The sequence below is a fragment of the Theropithecus gelada genome, chromosome 8 (genome assembly GCF_003255815.1).
Source record: "Theropithecus gelada isolate Dixy chromosome 8, Tgel_1.0, whole genome shotgun sequence".
Lineage (NCBI taxonomy): Eukaryota > Metazoa > Chordata > Mammalia > Primates > Cercopithecidae > Theropithecus > Theropithecus gelada.
Window position 1 is genome coordinate 75,468,211 of NC_037676.1, and position 26,747 is coordinate 75,494,957.

At 44.3% G+C, this 26,747-nt stretch overlaps 3 protein-coding genes and 1 pseudogene across 3 annotated transcripts in view; 1 reads left to right on the forward strand and 3 right to left on the reverse strand.

The window, feature by feature from the left end:
- Positions 1-16,816, reverse strand: part of C8H8orf89 (chromosome 8 C8orf89 homolog) — a 68,702-nt gene extending 51,886 nt beyond the window's left edge. The window contains exon 1 of the mRNA XM_025394448.1: positions 16,663-16,816. The gene's annotated coding sequence lies outside the window, so the exon portion shown is untranslated. The remainder of the gene's footprint in view (positions 1-16,662) is intronic.
- On the reverse strand, positions 8,298-9,005 carry LOC112630266 (annotated as a pseudogene).
- Positions 16,817-21,024: 4,208 nt separating the features above from the next.
- Positions 21,025-24,131, reverse strand: RPL7 (ribosomal protein L7). The gene is made up of 7 exons (XM_025393973.1): positions 24,068-24,131; positions 23,115-23,223; positions 22,676-22,842; positions 22,181-22,318; positions 21,960-22,069; positions 21,448-21,657; positions 21,025-21,092 (listed from the first exon to the last, which is right to left on the reverse strand). Exons 1-6 carry the CDS (start codon positions 24,112-24,114, stop codon positions 21,449-21,451), a joined length of 780 nt encoding a protein of 259 aa, XP_025249758.1. The 5' UTR covers positions 24,115-24,131; the 3' UTR covers positions 21,025-21,092; position 21,448.
- A 944-nt stretch (positions 24,132-25,075) lies between these two features.
- Positions 25,076-26,747, forward strand: part of RDH10 (retinol dehydrogenase 10) — a 29,965-nt gene continuing 28,293 nt past the window's right edge. The window contains exon 1 of the mRNA XM_025393971.1: positions 25,076-26,052. Within this exon, the coding sequence (XP_025249756.1) occupies positions 25,764-26,052 (289 nt within the window). The 5' untranslated portion in view covers positions 25,076-25,763. The remainder of the gene's footprint in view (positions 26,053-26,747) is intronic.

Below are 26,747 nucleotides of genomic sequence, written 5' to 3' on the forward strand. Positions count from 1 at the left end.
GTATAAAAAGAATATCTAACTCCTGTCTGAATTGAGATCCTTACTTGAACATTAACAGAATGGTTCAACAGAAATCACTGATTAAGAGACCTGTAAGATATCTAATCCCCTAATTTTTGAGTTAAACAAACTGAGATTTCAGGAGGTTAAATGGTTTGCATCAAATGTTACACAACAGAAAACAAAACAAAACAAAAACTATTACTTTTATCAAATTATCCTTCAGGAAGGAGGGGAGATGGCCGAAGCAACACAACTAAAGAAGAAATGTTAAAATGAAGCTCTAACAAAATTTAAAAAATAGTCCAGATGTGGTGGCTTATACCTGTAATCCCAGCACTTTGGGAGGCCAGGGCAAGCGGATCACTTGAGCCCAGGAGTTCGAGCCCAGCCTGAGAAACATAAGGAGACCTGGTCTCTAATCTTATAAATAAATAAATAAAAATTAACAAAATAAGCAGCATTCAGAAAAATTAGGAAAAACACTTGCAAAGTGCTTACCTGAACAAAAGTATTTCCCACTTCCAAAATCTGAAAGCAATTAATTTGCTTATTTGTATCTAAATATTCAACTTACAGGAAAAGTTACATTTAAGCTTTCCCCAAATAAAGTTCTATGAAATAAAACTTCACAGCCTGTGAATTAAGAAGTGAAGAAATGAATGAATATAGATGCAGTGGTGAGTGATATCTACATCCCCATCCATGTCACCTCAAAGCCCTTTGCCAATCCCCCATTCCTACCACCCATTCCTGGATACGGAAGCCACTTATTTTCATGTCAACCTGTCTATGGCTCAGTCTCCCAGTCTTGGGAACTAGCACACTCTGTCTTACAGAGTTATTGTGAAGTTTAAAGGTAACTTAAGGAAAACACCTGCTGTGGCTTCAATATGGTTTGTTCCCTTCCCAAATCTCATGTTGACTTTTACCCCCAGTGTGGTGGTGGCGGGAGGTGAGGCCTAGCGGGAGGTGTTTGGGTCATGGGAGTGGATCTCTCACGAATGGCTGGGTGCCTCTTCTTCTCCTGGCAGTGAGTGAGTTCTCACTGTCATGAGACTGGATTGATTCTGGGGAAATGGATTACGTCTCAGGAGAGGGAGTTGTGATAAAACCAGGATGCCCCTTGCGTTAGGTCCCTCTTTGCACGTGCCCACTTCCCCTTAGACTTTCTCTGCCATTTTTTGATGCAACACAAAAGCCCTTGCCAGAAGCCAACCAGATGCCAGAGCCACACTTCTTGTACAGCTTGCATAAACATGAGTGAAATAAACCACTTACCTTTATAAATTACCCAACCTCAGGTATTCTTTAATAGCAACACTAAACAAACTAAGACAGCACCTAACTAAATGCCTAGTGTATTAGTCCATTTTCATGCTGCTGATAAAGACATACCCGAAACTGTGCAATTTACAAAAGAAAGAGAATTATTGGGCTTACAATTCCACGTGGCTGGACAGGCCTCACAATCATGGTGGAAGGTGAAAGGCACATCTCATATGGTGGCAGCAAGAGAGAGAATGAGAACCAAGTGAAACAGCTTTCCCCTTATCAAACCATGAGACCTTGTGAGACTTACTCACAACCATGAGAACAGTATGGGGGAAATCACCTCCATGATTCAATTATCTCCCACCAGGTGCCTCCCACAACATGCGGGAATTATGGGAGAATAATTCAAGATCAGCTGTGGATGGGGACACAGAGCCAAACCATATAACCTAGTACACTGCTTTAATTCTCAAGCAAGAATCTTCATTTCAGACCACAGTAAGGGATCCTTCTTATGCACAGAAACAAATGATAGCTGCAATTATTATCATAATCATCATGACTATTATTAAAGGGCAAGAATCAACTAGTGGCTGGGGTAGGGGAGGTATAGCTTGACTCAATGTCTCTTCCTCTTTCCTTTCAGGGTGAAACTACAAACTTAGATCTCTACCTTTTCCCCCTTTGCCACTGGCAATTCAAATAATTCCCAATGAGAGAAGTATATCTTTCTTGCAGATTCAGAAACATTTTCTAAGTTCCTTTTTCCTTTCTCCTCTCTCCCTCCTTTGACCAGTTAACTCAGGAAAATTGTCCATTTCTATGCCCATTTGTGAAAGGACCTAATAGGGCTTAATATACTTATTATTGTAATCATAATAGAATTAAAACATCTAACATTCCTTGAATACTCACCATACCAAGCACTATGACATGTACATTATATCAGCCCACTTAATTCTTGTGAAGTATTAAAATTGAGCCTACCTTGGAGGCTGGCACTATTATTATTATCATCTCTATTTTACATTGAGAAACCTGGGGTTTAGATAACAAAATCCCATAGCTACTAATTGTTTGAGATGGAAATCTGTAACTCAGGCCATCTTCCCAACTGCAAAGATGAGGCTCTTAATCTCTCTCCTATATAATGCCAAGGAAAAGGGCAAGTAAAATCAGAGAAATTAGGAGCCTCAAAAGTTTTCAGAATTTTGTTCAAAACTTCTGATGGCAGTGGCAACCGGTCTGGAGTGGTCACTGCCATGATGCCAGCTGCAGTGGGGGAGGTGCAGCCAGGGCTGCATGCTCCACGGAGCCAGTGGGAGCCAGGAACAGGCAGAAGCCATGCCCCTTTTTGAGTTGGCGGGGCAGAAGCCCCGTGCTCCTGGGCACAGCTGCATTCGCCCAGCCATGGCTGCAGACCTGGGCACCCCTGCACTCTCAGGGCCCTGGAAACCACTTGCCCCTTTAGGCTTGAAAGTGCTTGCTTCCCCTGCCTGGCCTCTCCCAGCTCCCAGTGCCCACTCTGATTTTAGAGCAAAGTTGTGGCCGAGGCGGGGCACTGTCACAACCTGGCTGGGCGTGTGCTCGCTCTGGGCAGCACTAACATGCCAGCTGCCTGCCACCTTGGCCTTCTCCAGACTATGGTCACTGATGAGCACAGGAGGGAGGCCGAGGTGGGGCTGAGGGCAGCTCAGTTTGGCACTGCAGGAACCCCTCTGCATGAATAGCCTGGGCACCATAGGCACCATGGACGGCAGGCTGATGGCGGCAGGAGCCAGATAGGCTCCTGGGTGGAAAGGGGTGGTTCCCAGTGAAGCCTGAAGCCTGGGGCCTGGACTGTCAGTTCCATGTTAAGTTCGCACCCAGCGTGAGAACTTGCGGTGCTTTTTCTAGGCCCACCCATGGCCGCCCATGGACCAATCAGCATGCATTTCCACCCCTCTGAAGCCCATAAAAAACCCCTGACTCAGCCAGATTTGGGCAGACAATAGGACAACCTGCTTGCAGAGTGGAGCTATCCATGGTGGGTCTCCTGTGTGCTGAGTACGGTACACTCATCAGGACGATCTGCCTGCCCATAGAAGTTACTGACTCCAGGTCTCCTTCCCACTGAGGGCTGCACAGACATCGGGATAAGCTGCCTAAGAATAGGGGTCACCCACTCTAGGTCTCCTCTCCACTGAGGGCTGCATGGACATTGGGACGACCTGCCTGCAGATAGGAGCTACCCACTCTGGGTCTCCCCTCCATTGAGGTCTGCACAGATATTGGGATGACCCGCCTGTGGGAGAAAGCTATCCACTTTGGTTGGGTCTCCTTTCTGCTGAGAGCTGGACACACCTTGGGATGACCTGCCTGCAGAAAGGAGTGACCCACTTGGGTCTCCTGAGAACTACGCTGCCCCTCAGTGAAGCTCCTCTCCACCTTGCTCACCCTCCAGTTGTTTGCGTACCTCATTCTTCCTGGATACAGGACAAGAACTTGGAATCCGCGGAATGGCTGGACTAGAAGAGCTGTAATAAACAGGGCTGAAACACACCTCACCCCGTCACCCCCACTTGCCACATTGCAGGCGATGTTGCAGGTGATGAGAAGGAGAGAAGAGTTGTGACCCTTTGGGGAGCCCAGAGCTAGGAGCTCCCCGAGCCAGGGCTGTGACACCCTATTTGGGTGTCTGCAGTTCCTGGCATTTCCAACCTTCCAGGTGCCACCACATTCCCCTTGTCCAGACACAGGTGCCTGCAGCAGAAGCTGCATGCAGTACATCTGGTTCAGCCACAGCCTTGCACAGAGCCAGTGCTGGCCACACTGCAGCAGCCAACATGGCAGCTAGATGCAGTGGCTGGACCCCACGCGCAATCACTCACACACCCCTGGCCACTCCACATCTGGCTCGCACTTGACAGGTGTGGGATCTGGGCTGGTAGCATGAGCCTAGTTGGCTACTTGGCTCATGCTGGGCCGAGTAGGTGGAATGAGCCCAGCAGGCACCAGCAATACTCAGGCAGAAGGTCCTGCCAGCCAAAGAGGTTTCTGGCTGACAAAGTGAAATCCTAAGGATTCCATGACATTTTCACTACTGAAAATTTCTTGCTGCAGGGAAAGGACCATGGGTAAAGAAGTGAGTAACATGGGAGCTAAAAGGACTGTTTGAGTGCACTGAGATTCTAGTTGATGTTAGATGGTCTAAAACTTTAGTAAAATCAATGAATGATTATATGTTAAAAATGTCAAATAGTTCCACACGAGGAGTGGGGATTTATTCTGTATGTAGACTTTATTTTAACATGTTGTATTTCTAAATCTTGATAAGCAGAAAGTATGAAATTTCAGGAGCTAGGAGGAAATTTGCAGTTTTGTTGGTGATGTTAGTTTTTTTTTTTCTGAAAGATACTTCAAACTTCAAAATTTAAATGGGAGATTGATACATAAGATGGTCTTCTTAATATCCAACTATTTATCTTGCTTAACCTTGGTAACTATGTGGAATATATTCTAATTATTTTCTTAGTTAAGTTTATTTTATGACTCTTAAAACTACTAAATAGAACTAAGAAATACCATTAAAAGGTTAAAATGTTATATTTTGTAATGACATGTCATCCAAATTATGCTTTTCTGAAACGTTCATCTAATTTTTTTTACCACCTTGAGATAACTGTTAACTATTTTCTCTTTTATATTATATTGCTTGTCAAAAGGACTTTTTTTCGGTGGGGAGAGAGAGAGGTGCTTGCCTGACACCATAATCTTATTTAGTATACAGCAGACCATATTTCATCTTTTTTTTTTTTTTTTTTGAGATGGAATCTTGCTCTGTCGCCCAGGCTGGAGTGAAATGGCGCCATCTTGGCTCACTGTAAGCTCTGCCTCCTGGGTTCACGCCTTTCTCCTGACTCAGCCTCCCTAGTAGCTGGGACTACAGGCACCCACTACCATGCCTGGCTAATTTTTTTATATTTTTAGTAGAGTTGGGGTTTCACCGTGTTAGCCAGGCTGGTCTCAATCTCCTGACCTTTGATCTGCCCACCTCGGCCTCCCCAAGTGTTAGGATTACAGGCGTGAGCCACTGCACCTGGCCATTTCATCTTTTTTAGGTTATCTTTTGCTATGTTTTAAAAAATGCATTAGTACTCTGTAGAAATGTAGTTCTCTCTAGAAATGTAACATTTGTTTCCCTGCCACCCTAATCTTATGCTAAATATATGCTAATATTTGCTTAAATATTAGCAAAATTTAAGAATTTGCACGTTTGCTTCCTATATTTTTAATGGAAAGACAGCAAATATTTTTCCATCCCCCTATCATGCTCCTTTTCCAGGGACAACCACTCTCATAAATTTGGTGTGAATCCTTGAAGTCTGCTCTTATACTTTAACTGCATGTAGGTATAGAAGAAAGGATACTGAGTTGTCTGATATTTTATTAGTTTTACGGAAGTAAGTTACACATATCTTCTGCACTTTTTTTCACTTGAGATTGAGTCATTGAGATTGAGTCACATGAGACTGAGATTGAGTGTACATATAGATTTAGTTCATTCATTTTAGCTGCTGTCTATATCATATCGATTATATGAATATGTAATTATCTTCTTACAAGTGGTCAGGTGAATTGTTTAGAATTTTCTAATATTACAAACAATATGACAGTTGATATATTTGTATATGACTCTTAATACACGTGTGTGTTTCTGCAGGGAAATATACCTAAAATTGGATTCACTGGTTTGTAAGATGTGCAGATATTTAACTTTACTTACTATTAATAGATTATTCTCCATGTACTAATCTTAATTTATACTGAATAAGTGGTTATATCTACCTGTATTCCTGTAATTTTTGTTTACCCACATTCTTATGTACACTTGTAATTGTTTGTTTGTTTTTGAAACAGAGTTTTGCTCTCATCCAGGCTGGTATGCAGTGGCTTGATCTCAGCTCACTGCAACCTCTGGCTCCCAGGTTCAAGCAGTTCTCCTGCCTCAGCCTCCTGAGTAGCTGGAATTACAGGCATGCCCCATCACACCCGGCTAATTTTTTGTATTTTTTAGTACAGACGGGTTTTCACCATGTTGCCCAGGCTGGTCTCAAACTCCTGACCTCAAGTGATCAACCCACCTCAGCTTCCCTAAGTGCTGGAATTATAGGCATGAGCCACTGTACCCTGCCAATTAAGCTATTTTAATTTTTGCTAATCTTTGGATGTTAAATGGTACCTTGTTAATTTTTACTTCCCTAAAAGTGTTTATTTGCCACTTACGTTTCCTCTTCTGTGAAATGCCTATTTCTATGCTTTGCCCGTTTTTGTACAGGGTTTTGTTTTATTCTTACTTGTAGTGCTTTATATTTTGTGAGTACAAATTCTTTATATGTTATGTATGTTGCAAATATCTCTCCCACTATTAGTTTATTTTTAACCTGTTTATGTCTTTTAGTTTATCAGAAACTTTAAATTTTGATATAGTCAAATTTGTCTATTTCTTTTTCTATAATATATTGAAGAAATCCTCTTTCCTACTCTAAGACACAGAGATAAAGCCAAGATCCCCTACTATTTGAGTCTGATTTTGATACTCTTTCTCTGATCTTATTAATTACCTCTGAGCCAATATCACATTCCCTTAATTTCTAAAAATTATGTATGCATTTATGTGTGCATATAAGCTTATTTTTGTTTGGTTTTTGTTTGCTCCCTTGTTTTATGAAGCTTCCTGAGAAAGGGTTCATAGGAAGTAAAATTTTTTATGGTAAATATATTTTTATTATTATTTTTATCAGAAAAGCTTGTATATACAGGTGACTTCTGATGCTTTTTTTTTTTTTTTTTTTTTTTTTTTTTTGAGATGGAGTCTTGCTCTGTCACCCAGGCTGGAGTGCAGTGGTGCAATCTCGGCTTACTGCAACCTCTGCCTCCCAGGTTCAAGCGATTCTCCTGCTTCAGCCCCCCGAGTAGCTGGGATCACAGGTGCATGCCACCACACCCTGCTAATTTTTTGTATTTTTAGTGGAGACGGGGTTTCACCATGATGGCCAGCCTATTCTTGAACTCCTGACCTCAGGTGATCCACCCGCCTTGGCCTCCCAAAGTGCTGAGATTACAGGAATGAGCCACCACACCCGGCCTTCTGATGCATACTTTTATTAAAGCCAGAGATGGTTATTTATTCTAGAGAAACAAATCTCTGAGGTTAGAATGGAAGACAGTGAAACAAGATATTTCACTTTATAATTTACCTTTGTCAAACTATCCCAGAGCATGTCAATTCTATTATGAAATTATTACTTTGACATTATATAACAAATTATTAGTAGAAAACACGCAAGCCAAAAAACTTTAAATTCTGTAATCTTCAAGTCAATCATCAATTTTCTTAGATTTCTGAAGACCTGAAAAGAAAAATAATTTCAAACAACAGCACTCAAACACCATATACATTTGTAATGAGGCACAGCAGTCAATTTTTTTTTTTTTTTTTTTTTGAGATGGAGTCTCAGTCATCCAGGCTGGAGTGCAGTGGCATGATCTTGTCTCACTGCAACCTCCACCTCCCAGGTTCAGGTGATTCTCCTGCCTCAGCTTCCTGAATAGCTGGGACTACAGGTGCACGCCACCATGCTCGGCTGATTTTTGTATTTTTAGTAGAGACAGGGTTTTGCCATGATGCCCAGGCTGGTCTCGAACTCCTGACCTCAAGTGACCTGCCCATCTCAGCCTCCCAAAGTGCTGGGATTACAGGCATGAGCCACCACGCCCAGCCCGGCAGTCAATTTTAAGCCTCAAATCTTCCAAATTTTAGCTTAATAATCCTCATTAGTTTTTTAGATTTTTGTTAGCCTTGTTTTGGGGCTATTTTGCCTTACTAGGCCTAAACAGAATATTAAAATACATTAATAATCCATACTGAGAATAGAGTATAAATGGGTTTCTCACTCCTTAGGGACATAAGTGGAAGCAACACATCCCATGAACATAGATGAATGCCCCTGGTTATCCCTGAGCTGGGCAGTTTCACACGATCATTTTTTCTCTGAGGCCAAAGTCTGTGGTTTGATCATCTCAGCAGCTTCCCGAACCAGACAAAGCAGATTTACTTTGTCTCCAAATTATTTTTCTCGGTGCTCGAGAAGAATCCCCTCGTTTCCTGATCCTACCACGAAAACGTCCCTGAGGATGAAGACTTCTCCTTCCAGGTTTCCAGAGAAGCCTCCATTCCAGGCTCAGAAGAAGTACCACACTCCCAGATGGCGAAATCCCATAAACATCATCTTCCGCCTTTGTGGACCATAGTACTTTTTCTTTTCATCCAGGAAGATTTCTCCTTTGAAATAAGGCTGGAAATCCTTCACTTCAGTCCTGATGTGCTCCTTTACCCCTGCAAAGAGGGGGACTCCCAGCTCGTCCAACATGGGTTTCAGGGAGGACAGATCGGCAGCTTCCTCTCAACAGAGGAAACAGCCTGGCCTCCGCCCAGCCATAATCATAGCTCTATTCCCCCACCCCCACCCCCCCACTCTGCATAGCTCCTTTGCTTTCAAAGTCCTTGGTTCCTTCTCCAGAGTTTTCAGGTCTATATCCTCCAGGTACTCCAGTGTCACTTTCTGGGACTTAGACAGAAACAGGTCTGTGTTGGCCAGCAGCAATGCCAAGGCAGTGGCCCCTGGGGCTCCTGCACCAATGGACCACATGCCCACGGTGAAGAAACTTGGGTCCTGGAGGAAAGACATTTCTGCCTCAGTCTCCAACTCTCAGCTCTGCTCATTGTGGTGTGTGTCTGCCTGGTTCTGGCCCAGCCCTACTCTCAAATGCCAGATTCAGAAACCTCTGAATACACGCTTACAAAAAGTGCCATAAATATGATGTATAATTCTTTCTCATTTCTAGAACAATGATTACCCTCAAAACGTTATTTGTACACAAAACAGAGAGTTTTCTGATGAATGAGTATGGTAAGGAGTCAGGATTTGTAGTCAGAATCCCCATTCTTATTCTCCAAGGCTGGGCCCAAGCAGGAGCATTCAAGACTATTCAAGCTGACTCCTTCACAATGCTTTTCAAAATAAATCCTCATTATTTTCTTTTTAAAAACCACCACAAGTGCCTCCTTTCTGCTGGCCTTCTCCTACCCTGACACCCGGGCACTGAGGGGCCAAACCACCTGGCCCCAAGGGTCCCAGGGGCAGGCCCCCCGAAGTAAAAATTTTTTAAGAAACTGTGTGCCTGAAATTTTTCTACATTTCATCCCCATACTTATTGATAACTTGGGATGAGAACAGAATCTGATTATAAATTATTTTTCCAAAAATGTTGAAGGGACTATTCCATGGTCTACATGTTTTGATTCTTATCGTTGAGAAGCCCAATACTGTTCTGATTCCAACTTCCAAATTTTGTTGATACTATCTCTATTATTCTCTAAGACCTTATAAATCCATGCTATTAAAAATTTTTTTAAAACCATTTCCTATCAATAGAATTTTAAAAGGAAGTGAGTTAATGAGTATATTCAGTGACTATCTTTAACTATAGTCATTTTAGTGATACATAACTCCCACTACTTTCTATACTGAGAGTCTCAACCCAAGCATCTTAGGTAGGACAATTCTTTTATTCATTCTTTTTTTCCTCCTTTTTTATTCTCATTTTAGCTACCCTGTTAACTAAAAGGACAATTCTTTGTTGTCCCAAACTGTCCTAAGTATTATAGGACATTTTCCCAGTCCTTCTGCTCTTCTTCATCTGGTCCTGTTCTTGTCTTATGGTTTCCATTCCTTCACCTTCTTGAATATGAAAAATTTAAATTTTTTTCTATGCCATTCTATTTAGTTTTAGGGTACAAATCTCCTGTTTGCAGCATCTGCCAAGTCTGCTTCCTTGCAGTTAATTTCCTTATATATTCTGTAATCTTTGCAAACTCATCTATAGAGAAATCAATATCTACAGAAGTCAAGGATTCCTTGAATTATGGGAACTTTGCTATACAGAGAGGTTTTCCATTGATCTTTGCCTGGCCCTGGGTTTTGGAGGTACCAGACCAGCTAAAATATCAATTTCTTGGACTGCGGTCCTGACCATGTAGTAATATGAATTCAGACCCCAGACTTGAGCTAGTATGGACCATTAATCTCTAATCTCTAGCAGCTGACCCTTTTCTTACCATAGTTCAAGTGGATGGCAAGCTTCCTTCTAGCCTCCTCAGGTCAATGAGGGGATGTTTTTCTAGTTATCATCTTAGGGTCAAAGGGTTCTTGTGGTAGATTTTATTTTTCAAAGGTAGGTGTACTAATGCATATCCAATCCCACATGCTCTTCCTTCACTGTGATGTTCCTCCTTTCCTCCATCAAGAGGTGAGATCTGTGTTTCTTTTCCTGAAACCAACTTCCTCAGCCAAACAAACAAACAGAAAAAAAAAAACAGTAGAAACCACACTATGTGATTTCCAAAGCTAGGTCATAAAAGTGATATGACTTCCACTTGGCTCTCAGGACACTCACCTTTGAAATCCAGCCACCATTTTGTGAGGAAGCCGGGTGACACGGAGAGGCCACATATAAAGATTACAGCTGACATCTACAGCTAAGGTCTCAGTCAAGAGCCAGTATCAACCCCCAGACATGTGAGTGAATAAACCTTTAGGAGATTCCAGTCCTGAGCCTTCAAATCTTCCAGCTGAGGCTCCAGACATCCTGAAGCAGAGCCAAGCTGTCCCTGCTGTGCACTGTCCGAATTCCTGACCCACAGAATCCGTGAGCACAATAAATGGTTGTTTTATACCACTAAGTTTTGGAGAAATTTGTTATGAAGTCATAGTAACTGGAACAGTACTTCTTTGTGACTCCCAGCTTTCAGCAGATGGCTCAACGGTGGCTTTCTCTGTGAACATTCCTTCATTTCAGGCACCTGGGGATTTCCTTTTCTTTGTTCCTAGCTTAGCCACATTTCTATAAATTATATGTTACTCAGCATTTGAAATATACTGAAGCAGAATGGGGACCCTTCCATGCTGGCTCAGTCTGCCACATTGCCCAGAATTTCCCAGAATAGTTTTTTAAATAATGACATAAAGAACTGAATAATTTATTTTTTGGTTTTTTTTTTTTTGAAACAGAGTCTCACTCTGTTGCCCAGGCTAGAGTGCAGTGGCACGATCTCGGCTCACTGCAACCTCCGCCTCCCAGGTTCAAGCAGTACTCCTGCCTCAGCCTCCTGAGTAGCTGGGATTACAGGCACATGGCCCCAGGCCCAGCTAAATTTGTTTTGCACGTTTAGTAGAGATGGGGTTTCACCATGTTGGCCAGGCTGGTCTCGAACGCCTGACCTCAGGTAATCCACCCACCTCGGCCTCCCAAAGTGCTGGGGTTACAGGCGTGAGCCACACACCTGGCCAGTAATTTATTTTATATATATACACCTTAAAAAAGAAAAGAAAAATAATCCTATCGAGAGTGCATTTATTAAAGATCAGGTAACTTGTTGCAGAGAAAATACACTCAATAAAAAATTCATTCTCTCTAGTACTCAAATAAAAGGCAGATAATACAATGAACTACTACTTTCACCAATCAAAATGGCAGGGAGTTTTTTCTTTACTATTAATAGAGTAAAATGAAGTGCAAGGAAATAGGCACTCTCATAAGGTTTCAGTGGGAGTATATATTGGTGCAATATTTCCAGCGAATAATCTAGTAATATATATGTCCTTATAATTGTATATATTTTTGACCCAGCAATTCTACTTCCGGGAATTTATCCTAAGAAATAATCACTGGCCAGGTATGGTGGCTCACGCCTGTCATCCTAGCAGTTTAGAAGGCAGAGGCAGAAGGATCTCTTGAGCCCAGGAGTTTGAGACCAGCCTGGGCAACATAGTGAGACCCTGTCTCCACAAAAAGAAAAAAAAAAAGAAATAATCATTGATACATGAATATCAATTCCTGTATTTCTTATAATAGAAAGAGAATGAAAATAACTCAAATGTCCAACAGCAGGTGGCAAAATCATCTTTAATTTTATGGTTGTTTGTACCAAAATAATTACCAAGTGAACATAAAGAAAGATGAGTTATAGATTCATTGAGAAAAATATTTATTTATTAATAATGTCATGCATTGTGCTAGGAGTCGTAATACAACGAGGATTAAAGATAAAGCATACTGTCTATGGGAGGGGGTGGGGAGGAGTGATAAGTTCATTATGGTAAAGCTACGTTCAAATTCTATGGCACGACAGAACTTTTGCTGACCCTAACCAGACTGGAGAAGTAGGAGGGTTTTTGTTTGTTTTGTTTTTTTTTGCTTTTTGACAAGTGATGTTCAAGCTAAGTACCAGAGGTTTTCACAAGTAGAAATTAACTGTGGGAGAGAAGCTTGGATATCCACTAAAATCCTGGCTCCTCCTCCAGAGAACAGTGTTTGTTCTAGGAAGTGGCTGCCTCCCTGTGATTGGAATGTGAGTGAATATAATGTGTAACACTGCAAGAAGCTTCTAGGAAGCTAAGCAAGTATGCTTTCTCCATACTTTCTCCTTGCCTTTCTGCTGACTGGATTTAGACAAGAGTGAAATGCTGATGAATGGCAGAGTCTGGGTCCTTCTACCAAGTGAAAGCAAGCCGCTTGCTGACCAGGGACGCCTACCTTGAAATTGTTACGTGAGCAAGAAATAACTTTTCTACGTTAAATCAAGAAAATGTTGGGATCTGTTTGTCACTACAGCTAGCAATAGGCTAATACATGGGACTTTTTATTCTCAAATAATGTAGTAACTCACTTAAATATATTCACTAAGCATGTACGATATACACATCAATGTGTCAAGTGCACAAAAAAACACAAAAATAACTAAAGAGATTCTGCCTGCACAGAATTTCCAGTCCAGAAGAAAAAACAGTAGCCACTTCTACAACTCTAATACAAAGCAGTGTGTATAAATTAAATCCTTAGGAGATATATATAGTAGTAGAGGATTTAAAAGGAGGGAGATATTACTTTCAGGGGGAGGTTCAAAAAAGACTTTGAAGAAATTAGAAAATGGCATTTAAACAGGATTTAGATGGCAGAAATGTAGGTAGAGGCATTCCAGAAAAAGATATAGATGGGAAAGATGTCACAGAGAATGTAATGTAAGTACTCTGGATTGCCTGGAGGGAGGGGTTCAGATAAAGGCAGTGTGAGAAATAATTAAATGATAAATTGGATGAGATTACAGACAAATCTGAATGCTGGACAAAGTGGTCTGCATTTCCTTGAGTAATGTGGTACCACAGAACAGACGTATGGTATATATTCTGAACAGAGGTATGGTTTCTATTCACCGTTATGCTTTAGAAGAATTAGTATGGCAGAGACCGGAACCCAAAAGAGAAATTACAAGGCAATCATAATAGTCTAGAGTACTTAAGAGTGGTCATAGTGAGAATGCAAGATTGATTATTGAATTTGGGAGATTCGGCAGCAAAAAAGGAGTCAAAGCTGACTGAGGCTGGGAATTGAGGTAACTGAGAGGATTATGGAACCATGAATTAAATTCAAAGAGGACATGCTAGTCTGGAGGTGGAGGGCAACAAGGAGTTCTGTCTTAGAAAAAAGTGAGTACAGGACATCCAATGGAGATATATAATCTGGATCTATGCAGTAGGAATTGAGGTGCACAGGTCTGAAGATGAAAATGTTAAGAGTTATCTATTTACACGTGAGAAATAAGGCCAGAGACTGTAATAAAGTTGGCAAAGGAGATTTGAGAGAAAGAAGAAAAGCCAGAGATTGCCTTAAAATATATGCAAGGCAGGTAGAACAAAAGGCAGAGAAGGAATGGAGAGGCAGGCAGTTCAGGGGAACTAGCATTATAGGAAGCATTGGATCATGTCCAATTCTACAAGTTATTGGAGAAGGGAATTATTAATAACATTACTGTAACAGCAAATGCACAATCCAATTTAATCCTCAGGTCACCCAATGAAACACAGATTCCAGTCAATGACCGAGCAGAGATTCAGACCCTGCAAAGAACCCAGGCACTGAAGTAAAATGAACTTGGATTCTAATCTTAAATGTGCCCCTCAAAAGCTGCAGAACCACAGGGTCAAGAAAAAAATAATTCTGCCTCTGACTCTCATAAGGTGAGGATTAAATTTTAAAATGCATGTGAAGTGTTCAGCACAGTACCTGACATTATAAACACTAAGTGGAAGCTATTCTCCTCTTTTGAAGAATAAATACAGATTTTTCTCAATACAGTCTGTTGAAAAAAAGATAAATCATTCAAGATTCTTAAAGGCAAGATTCTATCAAAATTTTTAAATGTGCGTACATCTGACTTAGCACTTCTGCTTCAAGGAATTTATTCTGTAGAACTGTTCCCATGTGTAAGAATGTCTACTGTGGCTGGGCGTGATGGCTCATACCTGTAATCCCAGCACTTTGGGAGCCCGAGGCAGGCGGATCACCTGACGTCAGGAGTGAGACTACCCTGTCCAACAGGGTGAAACCCCATCTCTATTAAAAATACAAAAAAAAATTAATTACCCGGGCGTGGTGGCATACGCCTATAATCCCAGCTACTCAGGAGGCTGAGGCAGGAGAACTGCTTGAACCCAGGAGGCGGAGGTTGCAGTGAGCCGGGACTGCACCATTGCACTCCAGCCTGGGCAACAAGAATGAAACTCTGTCTTAAAAAAATAAAAGAAAAAAAAAAAAAAGATTGTCTATTGTTTCATTGTTTGTAACAGGGAAAAACTGAAACCAATCTCAATGAGGAATGGTCACATAAACTGATACATCTGTACTATGAAATACTCAGTGCGGACCTAAGTAAATTGATATGAATGGTATTCTCCATCAAATCTTTTTTTTTTTTTTTTTTTTTGAGACAGAGTCTCACTGTCACTCAGGCTGGAGTGCAGTGGCACGGTCTTGGCTCACTGCAATCTCCGCCTCCTGGTTTCAAGCGATTCTTCTGCCTCAGCTTCCTGAGTAGCTTGGATTACAGGTGCACACCACCACGCCCAGCTAATTTTTGTATTTTTAGTGGAGACGGGGTTTCGCCATGTTCATCAGGCTGGTCTCAAAACTCCTGACCTCGTGATCCGCCCGCCTTGGCCTCTCAAAGTGCTGGGATTACAGGCGTGTGCCACCACGCCTGGCCCTCTCCATAAGTGAAAAAAGACATTTCTCGAAATAATTCATATATGATTCCATTATGACCAAAAAAAAAAGGGAAAAAAGTGGAAGAATGAACACCAAATTAATTCTAACAAGGATTAAAAGGTAAAGAAAGGCATAGACCTCTCCTTTCCAATTCCATATACTTCTGTACTGTTTCAATAAGTACTAATACATTATAATGTAATTTGAAAAATCTACGGAAGAACTTAAAAAAGGAAATGTCAGAGTATTGCTGAAGAAACACCATTGTAACAAGAGATTAACTCATTAACAATGTACATAACAAGTTAATAAACAGGAGCAAGAATTCTTCTGCTTCAGGGATTATAATACCCTAAAAGTGCTCACAAAATTGTTTGCATTTGTCTGGAGAGAAGTTCCAGTTTTTATGATGTCTATGACCCCAAAAAGGTTGTATGGGAGGGAAAATAACCAGTACAACAGAAAAGACTATCTATGTTACACAAATAATTTCTAGTATTTTTAACTCCTGGTGAGAAAAGTAACACACACACAAACTATACGTAAATCAGAAATGGTTCAAAGTAAAGTTGGCAACAGAAACAGGGTTGTAACAATCTAACTGGGTTGGTTTCCCATGTCCCACTGCATGGCTGGGTGCAAGTGTGGGAGAAGGGAGACACAGGGGTAGGCAAGGGAAGAAAAGTAAACACATTCCCCCCGCACTCCAGTTTAAGCCTGGGAGGGTCAATCTGTAAGGGTGTGTCCACTTAAGGGATAGATGTAAGTACTTACTTACCAGAAGTAAGGGGTGCAGAAAGAATACACAGATCCGGCAGGCAGACCCGCTTCCCTCAATCTCATCCCCCGACCCCGCCTGGTAGCCTTCCTCAGGTCCTCATGCCCAGGCCTTTCTGCCAGCTCCCATCATAAAGTGCATCTAGAGCATCCTCAGAGTGACCCACTTGCCTCTCTGAGCCTCAGTGTCCCCTTTGTGGGAGGGAGTGGGACTAGATGACCTGCGGACCCGACCTCCCATCCAGCCCTGACCTGGCAAGTCCCCTGGCCCTCCCGCTCCTTGGCCAGGGCTCGTCCTGAGACGGGCCAGCCGTCCGCACTCACTGTGCCCGCAGCTGCACCGAGGGGAGGGACTTCTTTGCGATCCTGGCCCTTGGGGCCCAGGTCGGAGGCTCCGGCAGCAGGGGTGGCTGGGGAAGTGGGCACAGCGGGCAGTGTGGGAGCCAGCGGCAGGCCGGAGCCCACCCAAGCCCCCGGCCCAGTCCGGCCTTGTCGCGGGGCTGGCCACGGAGGCGGGGCTGGACAGGCGGTGCAGGTGGCCGCGAGCTCCCACGTTCACCGCTCCTGGGGTGAGCATGCCCCGCGGCCAGCAGCCCGGCGACGCTGGGCCCGGCCCGGCCAGCGTCTCCCGAGGCTGCAGCCCTGCCTGCCCGACGCGCACCAGTTGCTAGGCACCCGGGGACTCGGGCCTCAGTTCCATAGAGCAAGGGGCCTGTTAGGGTTCAGGGCCATGATGGGTGCTTGGACAACTTGGGCAGCGGAAGCCACTGGGACTCCTCGACCAGCACTAGTGCCTCTGCCTTCAGGTCACTGCTGCCGGAGATGGGGGTGAGGTGGGGGAGCGAGCTGAATCAAGACTGGGTGAACACTGGTTAGTGGTGACACAAGGTGAGGTGCCCAATGGCAAACAGCACCAGGCAGCATGTATAGGGCGCGGAGGGGGCAGTTGGGCCAGTTTGGTGTAATTCAATTTTCTGGGTTGTTTGCACATCAGCTTGTGTCAAAGACTTATTTTTCAGGTTCAAAATAACCAGGCTTTCCAGAGTACTGATGAGCTTTACCTTTCAAATGTTAGCCAGTTAATAATACCTGACTAGCCCAAATTAGGTAAATGACAATAAGGACGAGTTCCCTCACCAGTCCGCCCAAATTCCATGTTCTGACTCCTTTGTTTTGGTTCCTTTGTAAAAGGTTAGGTGTGTGTGCCCTCTGGCTTGGACATCTAGTACCTTTTGCACAGTGGGTCTTAGCATCTCTACTCTTGCCAGATAAAGTTATCATATAAAGCCTCTACCTTCATGACTTGACTCCCCACTAGAGCTGCAAGCTTATCCCTGGTTAATATGGTTTCAGATCCCACAAAAACTCCTGCAACTGCTCTCAACACACTTTTCTCCATTCTTATTAAGCTCTACACTAACCTTTCCTAGGTCACTTGGTTACTTTTTTAACACTCAAATTAGGCCTGGAATTGTTAACACTGGCCCCACTACTTAGTTATGTGATCCTGGGTGAGGGAAAGTTAACCCACCTAACAAGGTGGGTTATTAAAATCACATGGAGTATGCATATTAAAAATCACATGGTGTACTTAATTAGAAAAAAGTCTAGGGCTCATCCCAAAACCAATTACGAATTCAGTTCTGGGGTTGCAATCAAAGTGGAGAAACACTAACCTAGGATTATGTGGATCAAGTGATACACTGGCACTCAGCAAGTGATCAAATGTTTATTAAACGGTCTCCTCTTTAGTTTTGCTATCACACCCCTACCTGACACTTCAGGTGACCAAATTCTACCTCTTCTGTGAAACTTTCCAATCTTCACAGCATGTGGCTCTTTTGCTGATGAGGTTAGATTCCCTTAAAAAAGTGAAGTGCCTACAATGCACCAGGTATTGTTCTAAGTGCCAGAAAAGAGAAAGCTAAGACTCAAACCTTACATTGGAGAACGGCTGGGAAAAGCAAGTCAACAGTTTCAGATAGCAATTAATGCTATGAAAAACAGTGATATAGGAAGACTTGTGTCAGAAAAGACCTTTTTCCAGAATGAGAAAGCCAAGTACCCAGACCTGGAGGCTGAAGTCACTTCTGAACAAACAATGTAACTGGGGAGCCAGAAATAAAATATCAAATGGGCCTCCCAGTTTCCATGCCCTAATTACAGGGACCTGTAAATATGTTACCTTACGTAGCAACAAAAGGGACTTTATAGATGTGCTTAAGCTAAGGATTTTGAAAAGGAGAGATTATCCTCAATTATTCAAGTAGCCCAATGTAATCACAAAAGTTTTTATATTAAGAGGGAGGCAGGAGGAAGATCAAAGACGATGTAAGCAGAGATGCCACCAGCCAAGAAATGCAAGGGGCTCCTAGAACTGGAAAAGGCAAACAAGTTTCTCTAGTCTTCAGAAGGAACACAGGCCTGCTGACCCCTTGATTGGGCTGTGAAACCTGTTTTAGATTTCTGACCTCCAGAAAAGTTAAAACAAATTAAGTCACTTAAGTTTATGGTGATTTGTTACAGCAGCAAAAGAAAACTAATACATTCATTTAACAGTGAGTACCTACTACATGTCACCAAATGGGCCGAAATTAAAAGGCCTGGCCTTAAAGTTTACTACCTAACAGAAGGGAGGTACACCTATGGGAGGAATGTGTTAGCTCGTTGACACCAAATCTGTTAAGGAAAAACAGTGGGAGCAGAAAGCTGTCATCTTCACATGGAGGTGGGCCCAAAGATACCAGACACCCGCAGGAGGCTCTATCACATCCTATACATCCCCAAGGCACTCATTTCACTGTATCTGTTGCCTGTCTTCCCACTAGACCCACAACTGAAAGCAGAGGCTATTTTCCGTAATTCACTGTTGTATGCCCACATTAAGTGCTGAAGCTATACTGCACAGCAGCATTGAGCACTTTCGAGCTAGGCACTGCTCTAAGCATTTTACATGACCTGTAACATTTAATCTTCATTAAAATCCTATGAAATTAGGCACAATTATCTCCATTTTGCTGATATGGAAACCGAGACAGAGATTATTTATTGGCCCAAGCTAATAAACAAGTGGAGACTGAATATGAACCCAAGCAGTCTGGCTCCAAAGCCAACACTCCTAATCCAGCCAACCACAAATGAACCTTCAAAGAAGTTACTAGGGTAACACTGGTTAAAGGACACTGAGTCCAAGACAACTTTATAAAAAATGAGATAGCTAGGGGACGATCCACTAGAGAAAGCCAGACCTTAGAAGGATAAACAGGAAACAAACATATATGAGGTGAAATCTTGTAGAACCTACTGGGTGCCAAAACCCCTAAGGTTGGTTAGGCCTTCCAGAGGATCCCTTGAAAGTAATGACATTTATAAGAGGTGAGTTTCCCAATCAGGTGAATCTGCTTTTGAATAGGTTCCACCAGCTCATGAACATTTTCATACCTATTACTGTTCCTCACAATCCTCTTATAAAAGCAGATTGGTTATCCCACTTTACTCTCAAGAGTTCTCTATGGGAATTCCGGTTCTCTGCAACCCCTCCCACATTTCCCCATCCTCTCTGGCCCCAGGCCACACAGGCTATACAGTCAATACTTTGCCCACTTCATTTTAGGTATTCTTACACAATCTTAGCCCTCCCTGACCAGCTGAAACAGTTTTAAATACTTTGGGTGATAATGTATCAACGTAGGTTAATTGACTGTAACAAATGTACCACTATGGTGGTGAGGAGTCAACAGGAGGTTGGGCACACGACAACTGGACATGCAGGTTGGGCGACACTGGGCATATGGGAACCTTCTCTACTTTCCAGTTTTACTGTGAAATGAAAACTGCTTTAAAAAATAAAGACCATTAATTTAAAAGAAAAGAATAAAGCTTTGCTAAGTATCACTCTGTATATGAAGTACTTATTCCTATCCCAAGACTTGCCACATTTCATGCACCCACCCATCTGCACCTAGATTAAGCAATATGCCATCTGTACAACTTCATCCCATCATTAGTCTTAATTCTGACCCTGCAGAGGCCACTGATGAAGAACTCAAAGAAATTCTATTTGTCTAGCAACTTTCGAATATTAAAAAGCAATAAATGACTATGGTGCAGTAGTACCAAAATATTTACTAAGGGAGCTGTTTCACAGTGCATCAGACTTTTGACACAACTAAACGAGGACCACAAAAATTTATACTTTCATTCTATATACTTCATGTTACACTCTACATTGTTCACTAATCTAGGTGAGACAATACATGAAATATAAAGGAGTTATTTATAAAATACCAAAACCCTCAAGTTTTTGCCCATTAATTTCACCAGATGCTCTGAAATAATTTGCATCCCTGGGCACAAATTTCATTTTTTCCTTCATAACACCCACAGTATGTAACAATTATTAGTAACTCACATAAGTATGGCAAAAGATGCAAAACAAGAACACAAAAATGGAAGGCAAAAGAAAAACAACACATTTATATGGTAGTTTATAAGCAAGCTAAGGCCCAAGAAATAAATTTTAGAAACTGAATTCAATTTTTTCCATAAACCAAAGTTGGATTACTGTACCTACAAATTATGTACAAATGCTTGTGAAACAGGCTTAGAATAAATCCATTTTGAATCACTCACCACAGTTAAAAACAAAATCTTTTGTAGAGAAAAGCCTTTTAAAAACCTAAGAGATGTTTTTCACGGACTCGACCCTGATTTTGCACAAAACGGGCAGATGATTTGGCTTAATTTTATCACACACCAGACTTACCACAATAGTTAAGGGAACACAGAGGCAGGCTAACCACCAAAAAAATCACAAATACAACAATGTATTTCATTTTGAGAGCAGGTACTGTTTATTAAACTGACGAGACTCGAAAAATAATCATGGTAGACACCTGAAAGGAAAAAATAAAACCATTAGAAAACACTTTAGCCAGCTAACAATTAACATAACCTAGACAGTTAAAAAGTAACGATTGAGTTTACATTTTTAAGATCACCCAATTTCCATCTTTAAAGACTCCCCCAAACAGGCGTTTCCTTTCCTCCAGAAAGGTCCTCAAAAGCTAACCAACTGTAATCATTAAGTAAACAAACCAACTGTAATCATTAAGACAGTTGATCCCGCTCCCCACAAAAGCACTGATTAAAATTCAGACCCCCCTCAATATTTAATGGGAAAAGTATTCAAGATTACCAGCACTTGCACTCTAGCGTTAACTCGACCTTTCTCAGGATGAGGTCTCTCACCTTAGTTCATTCTTCTAATAAGCCTGTTGATCTGGTCCTCCCTGTTGCCAGCATCTCCACCTTCTACAAAATGGGTGGTCTTTTTCTTCATTCCACCTCGTGGAGAAGATAACTTGAAAGGCCACAGGAAGTTATTTGCCTCTTTGAAGCGTTTTCCAACAGTATAGATCTCATGAATCAGATCCTCCATGCAGATGATGCCATATTTACCTAAATATTTTAAAGTTAAGATTATTAAAGTTGCAAAAAGTTTTGAATTAATTGATAAGACTTTAGGACACCCAACAAGAGCAACTGTAGGCTGTGAGATAAAAACACACCAGGAATAAACAGGGTAAATGCATGGCTTTATGAAGATAAGGTTCAAGCTAATGAAACCATGCCTTACGTTTTCTTTAAGCTTAACCAAGAATCACAGGGAATATATGAAGATTCACAATAGTGAGAAATGTACAGCCACAAGAGGATAGGAAGTTATCACATGGTCAAATTTTCCCCCAAACAGAACCTACCAAGAGATCGAGCAATCAAAGCATTATCTGTCAAAGCAATTCGCTTCTTATTGATTTTGCCATAACCCCGCTTGTAGATTAGCTCATTTACTGACTTCAGATTGGGGTACCTGAAGTGAAAAAGCAAACATAAATACGGTGACCACTGTTAAAACATCTAAAATTCATGTTGACACATAGCCAATTTACCAAACAGAAATCAAAGGAGAAAAGAGACTTACCCCCATGCAATATATGGCTCTACAATCCTCAGCATGTTAATCGAAGCCTTGTTGAGCTTCACAAAGGTTCCATTGAAGATTTGACGAAGGCGCAAAAGCTGCAATACCTTTCGGACCTTTGGGCTCACGCCATTGATACTATGGTGAAAAGGGACCAGAAATGCATTTGCCTTTCATCGAAATTTTTATTAATACTAACCATTATAGTTTGGAATATCGAGTCCTACACCTAAACAGACAGGAATCCTCTCACGTTACACACTGAACTTCTGTATTCGATTAAGAGAAGGGATAGGAGCGTAAGGAACATGGCTTGCAACTAAACCATTAGTGATCACCACCCTCCTTGTTCTAGCTTCCCCTAAATTATTGTTACTCCAATGTTTCAGAATCAGGGCTCCCAGAAGTAATGTGAAGTTTTTTTGTTTGTTTGTTTGTTTTTTTACCGGTGCTAACTCACCCTTTCAAACCTGAATACAGTAAAACTGAATTTACCCTCTGATCCTGATGACAAACGCCAGTTTGGGTTCAGCAGGTACATAGAAGTTGCCAGCTTTTCTTGCCATCCTCGCCATTCGAATTTCAGTTCTGTACATCTGCCTATATTCCTTGTGATAGTGCTTCGCTTTTTCATAGATAAGCTTCCTCCTTGCCTTTCGAAGCTGAAAACCAATCATCAGTTATTCATGATTTTTAGCTCTCAATCACAATTAACAATGCTAGTTATTAAAAAGAATACGAAAACACGTTTCCTTTAAATATTTTCTTGCCACGGTATGCAATCACATCCCCCACCACCTTCAGATTGTAACATTAGGAAGCTAAGCAATTACTCGGTACAGTTACGAAGTAAATCTTGCCAAGAACATTCACCTCATTCTCAATCCCAACAAGGCGTCTCCTTATGTGCTAGTGCCTCAAAAAGTTTACTTACCATCTTTTGGGCAAACTTCTTTCTCAGGCGCTTTATCTTCAGCTCTGCGAAATTCCTTCGCTTTTTCTTAAGGGTTTCTGGCACAGCAGGAACCTTCTTCTTCTTCTCTCTAACGTTAACAAGCAAAAACCTTATCAATAGCTCAAAAAGCTCACAGTCCTGTATTACTCCCGTACTGAGCAGTGTTGTTTAACAGAAATGCTGTCACTGACTTTAGTCACTCGTTTAACTTTACTTGCTCTGGCATGCTACAGTGTAGGATGCACATTTTAGCTCCATGTCAATAACCTTTAACACCAACCACGTTGCCTAAAACTCAATCACAAATATGACACAATAGCAATACGCTTTTACCTATTTCAACCAAGAGGCCCGGCCTCCGACGACTAAATTAAAAAAAACAAAAACACACCAACAGTCGAATAACAAAATGTTCCTCCCTATAATGTTCCCAGGACGAGCCTCACGGGGACGAACTACAAATCCCAGCTTAAAGACTGCTGCAAGGCACTGATCCCCGGACTTTAAGCGCAAAAATAAAAATAAAAATAAAAGGCAAGCCACCACTACCCTGGTTCGATCAGGATCCACATGTTGAAAGCAAAGGCCTAGCGGCAGGGAGGCCTGAGCCAAGCACCAGCCAAGAACGAACCCAATTCTGAGGTTCTGCGCCTACCCCCAAAGACCCTCTACCGAGGACTGGGCCGTCAGCCAACCAACGGGTTCCACACACATTCCAACTCGACATCTCGTTCCCGAGATCTCCAAAACCTCTGTCCTATAGCCGCCTGCATCCCCATCCTAGCCTCGGGTCCCCACTGGTGTCACAAAGCGTCACAAACAAGCAGGAAGGTGGGCAAAGGTGCAAGGTACAGCCAGAGAGAGAAAAAGTGACTGAAAAAGTATCTGGCTCTGGAGATGGAGAAGGATTCTCGAGAGGACGTCAAACTTACTCGGCACCCTCCATGGTTCCAGCCGGAAAAAGAGGAAGTTGGCGCATGCGCACTGTCCACTTAAAGACTTCGAAAGAGAAGCCCCACGACTCATAGGTGTCTTAGAATAAGCCGGAAAAGAATCCAGAACTAAAAAGCCTCCTTGCAGACGCAAAATTAACAACTCCCTGATTTAGCCTCTTTCAACCAACTTTCGGGTAAAACTTGTTTGAAGAAAATATATGCATTTGATTACACTTTTTAATCAATTCAAGAGCAAAGGATGCTGACACCTCGGCAACTCCGGGTCCTAATCTCCAGGCTGCGCTGACAAGATCAGGCTCGGGTTCCTCCCCATAATGTTCCCAGGACGCGCCTCATGGGGACGAACTACAAATCCCAGCATGCACCACTCCTCGCCCGCCCGGCGGGAGGGCAACGCCTGACCCGGACCGCAGGCAAGCACCGCGGCGGCGGTTCCAGCCAAGAAAATGCGAGCCTTTTGGGTCACGTTCCAAACGGCTAGCTGCAATTCGAAGTCACTTTTGGCCGCCTTCCCAGCTCCCTGCCGCGGTAGTAGCAGACTACACCCCTTTCGCCGCGCCGCGAGGTCCTTGTCGTCTCGCCAGCCCACAGGGCTGTCTTCCGCAGCGCCTGATCGCAGGCGGGGCGGTCCGGAGTGCCCTGGTTAACGAAAAGTGGCGAGCCAGGGAGCAGCGGGGACTGGACGGCCGGAGGAAGATGGCCGGGGCTCTGCTGACTGCCGAGATCGGCAGGCGGAGGCCGGGACACCCCACGGGAGGGGGCGTGAGCTGCGAAGGGAGGTGCGAGGAGGGCTGAGGTTGCGGCCACCGCCGTGTGAGAGGGGCTACCCCGCTCGGCTCTGCGGACGCTGGCGGGCGGGGGGCTGGGCCGGGGGCGGGGTGCGCCCGGGGGCGGGGAGGCCGGGCGGAGGGAGGGCCGATGCCGAGGCTGGCGCGGGCTCTTCCCGGTCGCAGGGTTATATAGCGCGGAGCGTGGAGCCCGCTCAGAGGCGGCCCGGAGCGCTCCGACTTGCAAGCGGGGTGTGCTGCGGAGCCCGGTGCCCGAGTGACAGCCGCGGGGAGTTCAGGGCCGGAGGACGCGAGCCCTCAGGGGCAGCTGCAAGGCGTTGGGCAGCGCTCGCCTGCGCCGAGCGAGTCTCCTCTTCCTGGCGCTCCGCCGCCCCGCACCCCACTCTCCCACCCTCTCGCAACTTGGGTCGAGTTGACAACTCCCGCGGCGACCCGCTGGCCCGTGCCGCCTCCGCTGCGCACCCCTCCCCGGGGGTGAGAGAGAGCAGGCTCGCCGGCTCCGAGGACGCTCGGGCGGCAGCTGCTTGGCCATGAGGGCAGCGCGAGTCGTCTAACTCGCGGCTGTCACCGCCACTGCAGCGGAGCCGGCCGGCTGGGCGCTGCGGGACGGGCGGGCGGCTGCCGGCAGGAGGCGCCGAGCCGGGTGACTGCCGCGGCGGGCACAGTCCGGGGCCACAGCGCCGAGCCCGGGCGGGAGTGGCCCCGCGCAGGCGGGGAGCCGCGCCGCGCACTCCAACCCGGCGGGCACATCGGGGGCGGGCGCGGGGCGCAGCCTTCTCGTCCCGGCCTCTGTGACAAGTGCGCCGGGGCCGGGAGCCCGACTGCCGGGCTCGGGGTGGGCGCGGACGCAGGCACTGGGCTCGTGCGGAGCCCCGGGCGTCGCGATGAACATCGTGGTGGAGTTCTTCGTGGTCACTTTCAAAGTGCTCTGGGCGTTCGTGCTGGCCGCGGCGCGCTGGCTTGTGCGGCCCAAGGAGAAGAGCGTGGCGGGCCAGGTGTGCCTCATCACCGGCGCCGGCAGCGGCCTGGGCCGCCTCTTCGCGCTGGAGTTCGCCCGGCGCCGGGCGCTGCTGGTGCTGTGGGACATCAACACGCAGAGCAACGAGGAGACGGCTGGCATGGTGCGCCACATCTACCGCGACCTGGAGGCGGCCGACGCCGCCGCGCTGCAAGGTAACCCGGACCCACGCGGGAGCATTGTTGGGTCAAGCCTCTTTCCACCCCGCGCCCTACCACGGCAGGCCCCAAACCCCGCTGTGGGGTCAGCCCGGCTACGGAGGAAAGGAGCACCCCACCGGTCTTTCGGGAGACGAGTGGAATTTGCTCCCTGATAAAGGAACGCGATCACCTCTGTATTATCAGGGAGAAGGTGCCCAGTCCTCGCGGAGGTTCGGTCTCTTTGGGGACCACGGAGGCAGGGGCGGGTTCCTAAGCCCTTTGGGGTAGGGAAGGCGGAGGGAACTTGTTACCACAGGTTTGGATCCCAAAGAAATGTCTCGCTCCGACTTAGAAGCGGCGCGATGGGAAACTGAAGTGTCTTTGGGAAGTTCTGACTCGACTGAAGAAGTGTCTGTGTTACTGTGGTCTGAACCCCTTAAACGAGAGCAGTATTGGCGATTTCACTATAAGTTTAGCCTGAGGAACATAATTACATTGTTTCGCCAGCGATAAGTGCTTTAGTTACATTCCCTGAGCGTGATTGAAAGACGCCTTGCTCCCTAAGAGAAAGCTCTTGGAGAATTTAGGCTTCGTTGTAAATTTCTTGCATGTTTTTGGTCACCCCAGGAAATCTGCATTTCTGGATACTTATTAACTCACCTGAATCTGAGATTTTTTTTTTTTTTTAAGCCAAAGCAAAGTCCATAACC

Coding starts and splice junctions, on each gene's coding strand:
- RPL7 (XM_025393973.1), bottom strand. CDS start 24,114: ATGCGCCAACTTCCTCTTTTTCCGGCTGGAACCATGGAGGGTGCCGA. Junction 23,224..24,067: donor GGAACCATGGAGGGTGCCGA/GTAAGTTTGACG, acceptor TGTTAACGTTAG/AGAGAAGAAGAAGAAGGTTC. Junction 21,658..21,959: donor TTTGATTGCTCGATCTCTTG/GTAGGTTCTGTT, acceptor TAAAATATTTAG/GTAAATATGGCATCATCTGC.